The 12,763-nt window shown below is 37.0% G+C and overlaps 1 protein-coding gene across 4 annotated transcripts in view; it reads left to right on the top strand.

Moving 5' to 3' along the window:
• The window catches only part of USPL1 (ubiquitin specific peptidase like 1), a 40,047-nt gene extending 29,811 nt beyond the window's left edge, over window positions 1–10,236 (top strand). For all 4 annotated transcript variants that reach the window (XM_007164163.2, XM_057533149.1, XM_007164164.2 and 1 more), the window contains 2 exons: window positions 4,816–4,973; window positions 6,902–10,236. In XM_007164163.2, the coding sequence (XP_007164225.2) occupies window positions 4,816–4,973; window positions 6,902–8,802 (2,059 nt within the window). In that variant the 3' untranslated portion in view covers window positions 8,803–10,236. The remainder of the gene's footprint in view (window positions 1–4,815; window positions 4,974–6,901) is intronic.
• Window positions 10,237–12,763: the final 2,527 nt, after the last annotated feature.

Here is a 12,763-nt window from a genome sequence, read left to right as displayed (position 1 = left end):
GAACCAGTGACATTAACCTTTTCTTAACCTTTGTCTGATGCCCTTGGATGTGCCAAGAAACCCCTCAGAATCTCTCCTAAAGGGTTATTATCATCCAGGTAATAAATTCTCAGTTAATCTAATAGTGCCAAGACTTAAAAGGAAAAAAGAGCAGTGCCACTCCTACCCCGTCTCCAGGCATCTGCTTTTTAAACCTTTAAGGTAGTATTTACTTTGAGATTTCAAAACAGTGTACTTATTCCACCTTTATATAGTCTTCTTTTATAGTAGTTGAGGACTAAGGGCTCTTACACCAACACCTGGGCCCCATCTCTATTTAACCTCTCCCTGTCCTTCCAATATGATTACATTTTTGGTTAAATCAGTGCTTCAGTACTTATTGTTTGTTATGAATATGCATATATTCCCTCTCCAGCCAAGCAGGATACGTGGTTATGTTTCATTTCTTTTATAACTCTTTATTTTTCCTGGAATTATTAATGGCCTGTGTTTTCACTTGCTTTGTTATATATACATTGTGATTTTTCCCCCAAATTCTTCAAATACCCGTTAATAAATTTTCTAAACACTCAAATGCTTCACAGTTTTTTAAGTTCTCCTTCCCCTTTTTTTCTGGAAACCTCTCTTCTGGCTGCCTTTTATCCTTCTGCTCCAGGGTTCTAATCTACACTGGTTCCTCCCTGGGCCTGCTGCATGGGAGTCTTCTTTATACACACTTGTGGTCACTATCTCAGTATTCAGCCCAGGGCCTTACCCCTACCTTCTTCAACATCTGTTGCCTATCAATATTGAGTCTTCAGGGGTTCTTTGGGGGCATATAAGCTCTTCTCATCAGTATCCCCACTCTGTAGCATTTATTTCATCACTTCATTCATTCTGCTAAGTTACCATTTTTCTGTTTGCTTTTTGTCTTCTGAGTATTTATTGTCTTCTCCTTTGCTCATGTCTCCTTTCCGTTTTTTTGTCCTTTTGGTTTATTACCTTTTTTTGTCCTTTACTGTCATTTGATAGCATTTGATTGGGGAGACAGTGGAGATACCTTTAACCAAAAGTCCATAGGCTGTCTGGGGTCCAAGCTTTGAGATTTAAGTCTTGAGGGAATCTCCCCCCCCGACTTTTATTTTTTTGACTGTGCTGCATGGCTTGTGGGATCTTAGTTCCCCAGCCAGGGATTGAACCCGCACCCTCGGCAGTGAAAGCACAGAGTCCTAACCACTGGACCGCCAGGGAATTCCCAGGGAATCCTTTTTTTTTGAAGTGCTTTCCTTAGTGATGAGGTAGAAGGGCAGCAGGATTGGAAGTCATCCTGCCCTGGATCATTGGATCACTTGAGGCTTCTTGGTATATATAATTATAACAGTTTATAGTGCTTTTTCTCAAGCCCTAGCATTGAAGATAAACTCACTACTATTTTGTTTAATCTGTTAATTTGTTGCATTGCAACATATAATTTTTAATTATACAGATATGTTGCTTTACTTACATTAAAGATTCATGCTCTGATCTGAAAATGTATCCAGACAGTGTTTCAATGGGAAATGTGTTTAGAGTTCTAATGAATGGGCCAATTTATAAGCAGAATTTATAATTTGGACATTTACTGTATTCAAAAGTAAATTGAAAAATTTGAAAAAATTGAAAATTGAAAAATATGTAAAATTTCACTTAAATTTTAAATGACAAGGTCTTTATAAAGTCCCTGGTAATTTTTTTACTTTGAAATTTGTGTAACTTGATTGTCGGTATCTAATGGAATTTAGAAGCAAATTTAATATAGCTTTTAGGGATAACTTAAAAGTAATTAGGTCCATCATGATATCGTGCATAACTCAATCTTATAGCATTCTAAAAACTAATAGTGTTCCCTGAACACCTTGTCTCAGGTAATCCCCATCTCTATATGTTCCCATTGGGAAAAGAGTCCATTGATAAATCTAGTGGGTCCAAATCTGTTACTTTTCTTTAAGTAAATTTGAATAAATTGTTTAGGAATTATATCCAGAGCATGATGACATGGACTTAGAATGTGATTTAATTTTACTTCACAAACTCTTGAAATGAACCTCTCATTACTGCCACGATCTCCTTTAGGAATCTGGTCATACACTATCCTGGATTGTCATTTGAAAAGCTTACTTACTTAAAGGTTTAACAATGATCTGTTTTTTAAACAACTATTTCTAAAAGATAGGGGAGTAGGGAGAATTGAAATAAGACATTTCTGCTCTGTGCTTATAGAGAGAGCTTTGTTAAACTGTCTAATACAATGATTTTCAGACTTTTTAAAAACATAAATAAACTACACTCTCCCCTACAAATTTTGGATGGAATACTGATATAAAAAATAGTTAAAATTATGTTTCTTAATTTAAGTCTTCATTGTTTAGCAGGAAATGTTTCATTATTTGTGAGATCCTTGAACCACCTTCAGAAAACACAGTTTGTAAACCTTTGTTGAACAGTTGAGTTTTTTTTTTTTGGCCACACAGCATGTGAGATCCTTGTTCCCCAACTAGGGATTGAACCCACACCCCCTGCAGTGGAAGCATGGAGTCTTAACCAGTGGACAGCCAGGGAATTCCTGAGCAGTTGAATTTTTTTCTAAAGATATATTTTCTTTTTTACAATTAACATGAATGAATTCTAATTCTTTGAATTGCACCTAATTTTACTCATATTTTTCATTTTTTGTCATATTGCAAATTCAAACAATGGTATAATAGATCTAAAATGTAATGAGGTTTAAAAATTACATTTGCAGATTGTTTTCTGCCTAAAGCCTACATTATTACAGTTCAGAAGTACATATGTGCACATTGTTAAATATGCTTTTTCTAAAATATGAATGATTATATTACATTAGTTGGGATGAAAATCAAAAACTTGTACTCCAGGCCATTAGCACAAGACTGGCTACTTTTTGTGGAGCTGACTCAGTGTGGCCTGCTGACTTGCATAGCAGGGCAGCTAGCACAGTTCCCTTGTGCTTGCTTTCTCTCTTTCCTATTTTTTCTTCTCTTCCTGAGGGTAGATCCTTACAATAGGAGTAGTTGAATCTCATGTTAGGGAGATGAGTACAAATGGATCGTAGCTTGAAATCTCTTGTGACTCTTGGTTCCAGTTCTGTTAACCTGCCCCATCCAGTTTTTTATGGTTGAGTCAGAACCTGACTTGCTCTCTTCAGCTCTGAGCACTATCTTTGACACTCAAGGTACTGTGGGTAGGAAGAAGTGTGAGAACAAAATCTATTATTGCCAAGCTAGAGGTAAACTTCAACCCTCACCTGAGAGGCTGGAAGTGAGACAAGCTGGAATTATGGGTAGGAAAATACCATGACTTTTAGGGTTTAGGAGACGTAGAAAGGAAAATAAACTAGAAAAGGAGGAGGCATATGCTTTATTTTGTTGACTCCAAGAAGCCAACGTTTCTAAGTTGTACTGTTTTAAAATTATGCCATTAAGAAATAAATGCTGCCTATTTAACCTTTTCCACGCGTAAACTCACATAGAAACTAGTAAGATTGTGTAGTCTAGGGATCAAAAAGAGAATGTTTTAGTAGCTAGCCTCAGAAAATATATTGAAAAGGTAACATTTGCGGCCAAAAGAACTAAATATTAATACTTGAAGAGGCCTAAAGCCTGCCTATCCAGCTGTGAGAGTAAATCTCTGGTTTTACTGTGGATCACTGATTCAAAGACACAGTTTCACCTTTTAACATGTTTGAAATGGGAATACATCTAAAAGTCGATGGCGTGGTATAGTTTAATTGGCAGTCTTCTTTCATAATGGTACATTTTATATAATCAGTGGCATCTCAGATCAATGTGTGGCAAAAAACAATGGGAGTTTAGTGTTATGGACAGTTTTGCAGGACTTCTTATTTATCGGTACTTAAGTTTTAAAGACTTGATTATTCTCTAACAGAAAGATTGACAAGGGATAATTTACAAATTATCTCTCGTCAGTTTGAATAATCTGCATTTTGGACATTGATTCAAGTTTATTTCAGCTGAATAAATTTTGGTAAGCTAAGGAAGTTTTGACAGCTGTTTAAATATTGGGAAGAGGTATTCAACATTTTTTGTAAATCCTGAGAGCTTTGTTAAATTTAGTTATTTGAGGCCTATTTTGGGTTCTATTTTCTGGTTTGTCATGTTACTGTAATAATAAAATGTATTTTTGAAATTATGGATGTCTTGAAGTTTATAGTAGATCAACCATCATGTTATATTTTCTTCTCTACTTCCTCACAAATAAACTTTTTGTAAGTAGAAATTTTAGTTTCATGGGTCTCTCTACTTCCTGAGAAAACTGAGAGAAATAGGCCAAAGTATTAGCATCTTGGGGTTTTTTAAATGTTTGTTTGAATATCTTAGGTTTGTTACTTTGTTTCACATATCACCTGTCCCATCTAACAAAGGCAATTAATTTGGGCACTTGATGCCAAAGAGAATTCTCAAAGGTCTGGATTTTTTTCTTTTGATTCTGCGAAGTAGTTTCCGAGAGATCTTCTTTAAGCCAAAGCAGCATCGCGGCTCACAGAGCAATTTTTGTTTAATGGTCTGTGTTAGAGCCTTATTGCATGATGGCTTCCAACTGTCAGTGATACCATTCTGAGAAGGGTTTACTGTTACATTCTTCTTAGAGTGAGTTCTCCATTTCTAATTAAGGCACACATCTGGAGGTTCTCAAGAAAAATCAGTGCAGTTGGCCTTGAAAATGTTATGTGTGACTTACTCGCTTCAGACCATCTTTTGTATAACCAGACACATGGTATTACATTTGTTTGACTTCTCTTACCTTTCTCTCCCACAGAGTATCTCTCATATTCATGTTGCACTTTGTGGAAGGCCTACCGCATAATGACTTGCAGCACTATTCATTTCATTCTGAAGGCTGTCTTTATCAAATAACTTCTGTAATTCAGTACCAAGCAAATAATCATTTTATAACGTGGATTTTAGATGCTGATGGTAAGTGTTTAAACGTTTTTCTTTTATGATAATAGGCATGGAGACTAAACTGTAGTTTGTTCTTTTAAGACAGACTTTGCCTTGGCTCTTTTTTCTCTCTTCTTGTCCTTGCCTGTTACTATTCTTCCCCTCTCCTCTATTCCGTCACTATGCTTTAGAATCACTCCTAACTTTTAACTTTGCTTATTTATATTAGCATATTTATGGGTATACACATGCATATGCATATTTCTTTTTTAGACAGATTGAGGTGATATACTACTGTTGGTTTACAGTTTGCTATTTTTCACTTAATGCCTTTGCTTTCATTTTTTTTTATTATATGAGTAATACATGTTCAGTATAAAAAATGGTGGCAATTTTGAGTTTTTAGATCTATAACCTTGTATTTCTTTTAAAAAGAAAGTACATTGTTCTGGAGGTTTTTTAGTTGAGAACAAAAATAAAATAAGTTTTGCTGAGTTTGCAATTGTTAGTAATATAAATAAAAGTAAACATCTATTTCTAAGACTCTTAGACATTACAGACTTTGTAACCTTCTCTCACTGTGAAGTAGAATATCTGAAATCCATAGTTTGCTAATAGCTACAGTCAAGGTAAAGCCTTTATTTAACTAATTAAACTTTTCAATACAAGGTTAACTACTACAGCTCATGAATTTTGCTTTTTCCCTTCTGTGTACTTAATGTGGTTTATTATTGAGTTTGTTTCCCCTCACGATGTTCACTTTGTCTTACACAAGATAACCCAGTCTCCTTAAAGTGTTATATCAGTTCATTGATAAGGGGTCACTTTGATTTTGTTCTATTTTTCCACTTACTATTGTTAGGAAATTTTTCATATTTGATATTTTCTTCCTGGGGATAGTTTGGTTAGATGACACAATAACGTGTTTATAAAAGCGCTTTGCAAATTGAAACTCATGTTATAAATATAGTTATTACCTTAAAGTTTTACCCTACTTCAGAATTTGGGGTGGGGAAGTGGTTCTCAATAACATAAAAACACTTTGAAAAAATTTATTTTACTTTTTTATTGCATTCTAGAGAAAGAAAAGTCTGCTTCAGGTAGAAGAGGTTAGATGGTTTCCAACTTTGACAGCATATAAAAATTGTATGGTTAGCTTATAAAAAACATCCTGGCTCTCTCCTAGACCAGTGAATCAGTCTCTGAGAATTCAGCCCAAATATTAATCAGATGATTCTAATGTGTATGTGTGGTGGAGAACCACTGATCTAGGCAAAGAAAGTATTCTCAAAGTTTTAATGGGTATAGGATAAAAAGTGGTGGGTTCAGATAGTTTATAAGGGTGTATCCACATAAACTTAACAGATGGTTTTGTTTGGGATATTTTGGTGTGTAGAGAGGCATTAACCTCTTTCCCTTCATCCATCATCTCATTGCTACTTGACAAATGACAAAACAGGAACTCAGAAATAAAATAAGAGCAGACACCTAAAAACCTAAGCTGCTTTTTCTAACCCCAAAAAGAAATAAAATAAGAATTGAATTAAGTGTTGGTACTTGAGGTAACAAGCTTCATTTATCTTGAAAATTTATAATATTATGAAAAACTTAATCTATTTTCTAATATTGTTAGATATATTAGGTGATACTGTACTGTATTCTAAGTTCCAGAAGTTAAAGATACTTCTGTCTTGATTTTTGTGGGCATTTTAGAAAAGAGTAAACATTACCTCAATTTTTCAGATTTCTGGATGTTAGTGTATAACTTTTGTTATCCGAATACGGACTTTTAACATTTGGCAGAGAAAAATGGTGACATAAGGATAAGGCCATGTTTTCAAGCATTTTCCTTTGGTGGATATCCAGTGATACAGCAGTTAAAAAGGCCAGAAGAAAGTTAACCCAGGATGGTGGTTTTTTTGAATGTCTAACATCTTTCACTTTCATTCCCCATCCCCCAGGAAGTTGGCTGGAATGTGATGACTTAAAAGGCCCATGTTCTGAAAGGCATGAGAAATTTCAAGTTCCTGCTTCAGAGATACATATTGTTATCTGGGAAAGAAAAACATCCCAAATGACAGATAAAGCACCTGCCTGCTGCCCACTTAAAAAGACTTATGATCAACACGCTTTCGGAGATGAGAATCAAGTATCTCCAGCATTGTGTTCTGTAGGTGGTGCTGCCTCAGCTGAAATGTCCTCAGGAACTCACCCCACAAATGTGTCAGTTGCTCCTAATACTCTTTCACAGGATGAAGCCGTAACTTTTGAACATCATTTATTTCCAGGTCTGAAAGGTTTGGTCGACAAGAATATTTCACCTTTGACATTTGAAGAAATACAGGTTAACTCTGAAGGTTTTTTATTAGAAAATAAACCTGTGGCAGAAAATGCAGGGGTTGTCAAAACACATACTTTGCAATCGCAAGAGTCACTAATGGCTTCTTTAGTATCGGCTCCATGCAAGGACAAGCTTACCCAAGACCAGTTTGTGGATTTAAGCTTTTCATCTCAACTTGTAAATACAAATGTGCCATCAGTACAGCTGAGTACAGAAGATACTGTAGTTACTCAGCCTGTGAATGATATTCGTGCTACTGACCTTACACAGAGAGGAAAGTCAGTAGAAACTGAGGGTACAGTTGCCCTAGAGAAGGATGCTCCATCAAAACAATTTCTTTTACCAAAAACTGAGAAATTAAAACCAGAACGACATGTTACATCTCAGGTGTCTGATTTGAAGGAAAAAGAAACTGCAGCATCTTCTCAAACCGTAACAGCTAAGCCGTCACAGAATCCATCTCTGAAAGAAAATCAGAAAAAACCATTTGTGGGAAGTTGGGTTAAAGGCTTATTAAGCAAGGGTGTTTCTTTTATGCCGTTTGGTGTTTCAGCTCATAATAGAAACACTGTGACTGACTTGCAGCCTTCAGTTAAGGGGGCAAGTAATTTTGGTGGCTTTAAAACTAAAGGTACAAAACAAAAGGGTAACTGGGCATCCAGGGAAGCTCATAGGTGTGCAAGTAAGCCTCCTCCAGTTAGTAATCCTGCACCAAGCCATCCATCACCGGTTAGCACAGCTTCTCCTCTCCCTGCTAATGGTAACGGTGATTTGGAAGTTTTGAAGAAATGTGAAAACACCTCATATGGAGCTCACCTCAACCACAGTTCTCATGGAAATGAAAATGGTGTTTCTTCAGCAAACCATGGAGACTCAGTTGAGGGTCAGATTCATAAACTTCGTCTAAAACTTCTTAAAAAACTTAAGGCAAAAAAGAAGAAATTAGCTGCTCTTATGTCTTCCCCCCAAAATGGAACACTTCCAAGTGAAAATTTAGAACGTATGTCCCATTGTGGCTCTCCAAATGATTGTGAATCAATAGAAGACTTGTTAAAAGAACTACAACATCAAATTGATATTGCCGATAGTAAATCTGGATGCACCACAGCTCCTAGTGTTTCCGCGTACAGTAGTCAAACTCATGAAGAAATTTTAGCAGAATTACTGTCCCCTACAACTGTTGTTTCAACAGAGCTCTCAGAAAATGAGGAGGCTGACTTTAGGTACTTAGAAATGGGAGATAATCATATGCCAGCACCAGTACCTAGTGAGTTAAACAATATTCCCCAAGACATACATCTGAGACAGGACCATAATTACTGCAGCCCCACCAAGAAAAATCAATGCAAAGTTCAGCCAGACTCACTCACAAATAATGCCTATGTTACAACATTGAACTCGGAAAATCCCATGAAGACTGATATTTTTGATGAGTTTTTTTCTACTTCAGCGTTAAATTCTTTAGCAAGTGACACATTAGACTTCACTCATTTTGATGACTATCTGTTTGAGAATTGTTGAATGCTTGTTAACTCTTTTTAGTTTAATATTTATTATTAATCATGGAAAAATTTACTATGTTTTTAGGTAGTGTTTACACACTGGCCTTGTCATGAACAAAACGTAAGCTACTGAAGGTTTTACCTTTGGTTATGCCCACAAAGCATATGATCTGTTTCACAAATTAAATGATGAAGAATTTGTCCTCCTTGTTGGCTTCATTTTGTGTTTGTAGGAGAATGAGGATTTCAAAATGTTAAAAATGAAAAGTAGTTTATAGTTTCTGGTAGTTTGTGCAGTTGGGTACGTTAAATTTCTACATTTTAAATTTTAGTTATGTTGGTTCAGGCAGAACACTAGTTGATACAAACTTAAGTCATTGTATATGATACATGAACACGTGACTGTTTTGCTAATGGTTTTGTGGTCTTACATAAGAGCCTAAGCCTGTGTCTTCTACCAGTAGAGTGGTGTAGAATGTAACCTCCCCTCATACAACTTGTTTCCTCTTTCTCTCTTTACAAAAGATGGCAGGAAACTTGTTACTAGAACTTTATATAATGTTAGGTGATCAAAAAAATGATCTGTAACAGGAAAAAGTAACCTATTTTTGTGTTGATGTGCTAAGAGTTTACATTGTAAGTATCATCTTTCTCCCCCAAGACATTTATTTCTGTAACCAAAGTGGGACACCATCTAAGTTATATTTTGGGAGAAATAGCCAGTGCATGTAAGGCTTGCCTATGTTGGATTCTACTATAAATGAAACATTAATTCATTTAAACCTCAACGTTCCTATGAGCAAGGTACTCATCACTTTTAACAGACAAGGAAACAGCACAGAACTAGTAAGTTGTAGAGCTGGGACTGAGTATAGAGTGGTTACTACAGTGCTTGAACTTAATATATTTTCTACCTCTAGCTTCATTTAAAGTTTGGGTGCCCAAACAGCACCACTGCTATAGTGGTTTTAGTTAGTAGCAGAGTTACTAAGGTTTGAAGGTGGCAGTCTTGGGGGAGAATACTTTGTTAGGGACTCAGTACTGCAAAAATGATTTGTCAAAATTACTCCCAAACCTCCCCCTCCCTTTTTTTCTGATTGCAAAAGTAAAAAGTCATGTTTATTGTAAGGAAAAACTGGGAAAATACAGGAAAACACCAAGAAGATTTCGGAGCATTCATCTTAACACTTAGTGGTAATAACTACTGCAAACATTTTCATATTTTTATACATTTAGACTTTAAGAAATAAATATGAGATTCTGTTGTACCTATTTGTTAATGATCTGTGTTAATGTTTAAAGAGCATTTTTCCATCTTAGTTTTTGACAACTTTTGGATAGCTATATAATGTTACATTGTGTGTATTACCATTGTTTCACCAATTTACATTTTGAGGTGATTTGTATTGTTTTGTTATTGTTAATTATCCTTATTGATAAAAATTTTCACAGATTCAGGTTTTATTTTCTGGGAGTGGAATTTCTGGGTCAAAGAATATGCACGTTTTTATAGTCTTTTAATGATTGTTTGCATGGCTTTGCTGAACCCTCACCAACACCAGGTAGTAGCATTGAAGGGGAAAAAACCTTGGCTGGTTTTGGTTACATTTCCATGATTATTAGTGAGGTTGAATATTTTCTGTAACTTTATTGGCCAGTTGAGTTTCTTTGAGGAATTGCTTATCCATCCTTGTTATTAATTATTCATTCAACTATTTCTAGATTACTGCTGAGTGCCAAGCACTGTTGTAAACCTCAGATATAAGGCAATAAAACTAAATAAATAAAAGGAAATTCTTGCCTTTTAGTAATTTGCCTTCTAAACAAGGAGCTAAATATATAATGTTGGGTGGTAATAGGGGATACATACGGTTGACTCCTGTTATTTGCGGTACTTCTGTTGTATCAAGTCACCACAAACACTGAATTAGCAAATGCTGGACCACTGCTCCTGGGGGAATACAGTTAGGTTCCTGTGAGCCTCTGGTCACAACATTTTTGTCACCTGATCAACAAATGTTGTTTTTTGTGGGTTTCTGTTTAAAGACACCTTATGTAATATATATTGTTGATTTATTAATATCGAACACAAGGTCACCAGCGCTGTAACTCCTGCCTGAATGGAACTCATCCCACGCATGTTTTTTTCCATGAGGCACGTCACACCTTTCTTGCACTTTGGAATACTAGACAGCACTTGAGCACCACACTTGGGGGCCATTTTAAACAAGTGAAATAACCAACAAAAAGGACAAAAAGTGTCCATAAGACATTTGGTCCATGCCAATGGTCCTTGAAATCTGGTCCTACCCAAAATGTCCATGAGCATATTTGGTCCACGCCAAATGATCCGTACCAAATAGCAAGAGCCTTGATATTTGGCAGGGACCAAATGTACTGCAAGGGTTTCAGATTTTTCACTGCTGTGTACATGTCCATAAATGACCACAAGAGCACTGCAAGTATTGATTTTTAGGGTTACAAATAAATTTTGGCAAGTAGGCAAATTCACAAATAATAGACTCTTCAAATAATGACAATTGACTAATGTCAGGTGGCACTAAATGCTATGGAGAAAAGTGGGAGAATGATGGGAGGACCAGTTTAGACTGAGTGGACTTGGAAGGTTGCTTGGAGGGACGTGACATTTGAGCAGGTACTTCAGTGAAGTTAGGGACTTGGCCACGTGACTGGACGAAGGGCATTCCAGGAAGAGCAAAAGTCCTGAGGAGCGAGGGTGCTTGGCATGATTGAGAACAGGGAAGAGGCCAGCGTGCTTGAGTAGAGTGAGGCAAGGGAAGGAGAATTATAACAGGAGATCAGAGAGGGTGGCAGAAGCCAGATCACGTATGGCTTTGTGGAGCATAGTAAAGACCTTGTCTATGCTTGAGAAAAACGGGAAGCCACTGGACGGTTCAGGCAAGGGAATAAGACGGTCTAGTTTTTACAGGATCACTGAAGCGTGGAGAATGCAGTTGGTCAGAAATAGAAGTGCTAGTCTATAACAGTCTCAGTTAAGACAGGGTGACCCGCTGTGGAGGTGGTAAACAGCTGGATCACTTGCCTTTCCAAGGCAGAGCGAACAGGTCGTGTTGATGGTTGAAGGTGGGCTAGAAAGAGGAGGCAAAGATAAATCTCAGATTCTGTTGCCTGAACAAATGGGTTGCGCTATTTACTGAGATGGGACAGACTTGGGAGGGAGAACATTTAAAGGAAAGAATTTATTAATTCAGTTTTGGATGCGTTAAGCATAAGATCTCTATTAGACTTCCAAGTGGAGATAATTTAATAGGAAAGTGGATCTGCAGTGTTGGGCCTCAGGAGAGGGCGCCGCTGGAGATACTCTTTTAGGAATTACGAATGCATGGATCCTATTTAATGCCATGATATAGGATGGGGCCATTTAGGGAGTTAAAACAGCTCTGGGGAACAAAAGGGGCAGTTAGGAGGAAAACCAGATGAGTGGTGTCCTGGAAATCAGGGGAAGATCTATCAGATCTGCTGCTGATTTGTCGGGTGCTGCTGGGAAGTAGAGAAATAGGACTGAGACTTGACATTGGCTTTGGTAACAGGGATGTACATCCTTGGTAACTTAGCCAGGACGGTTCAGTGGAGCTGTGAGAATACAATTTATTAGAGTTTTGTTTCTTCCAGTTTTACTGAGATATAATTGACATACCGCACTATATAAGTTTAAGGTGTACAGCATAATGGTTTGAGTTACATATATTGTGAAATGATTACTGCGGTAAGTTTAGTTATCTTAGTGTTTTCCTGGGTACCGCAAATGCAAACAACACAAAATGGACTAGCTTTTCCAAACTCAGAATCTGGGGCCAAAGACAGTGATCCGTGTCCATATGTGTTATGGCAGGGGAGGCAGGGGAGGCAGGGGAGGAAGGGGAGGCAGGGGAGGCAGGGGAGGCAGGGGAGGAAGGGGAGGCAGGGGAGGCAGGGGAGGAAGGGGAGGCAGGGGAGGA

This window comes from Balaenoptera acutorostrata, chromosome 18, assembly GCF_949987535.1.
Source record: "Balaenoptera acutorostrata chromosome 18, mBalAcu1.1, whole genome shotgun sequence".
Classification (NCBI taxonomy): Eukaryota; Metazoa; Chordata; class Mammalia; order Artiodactyla; family Balaenopteridae; genus Balaenoptera; species Balaenoptera acutorostrata.
This window is presented reverse-complemented; position numbering and strand designations above follow the sequence as displayed.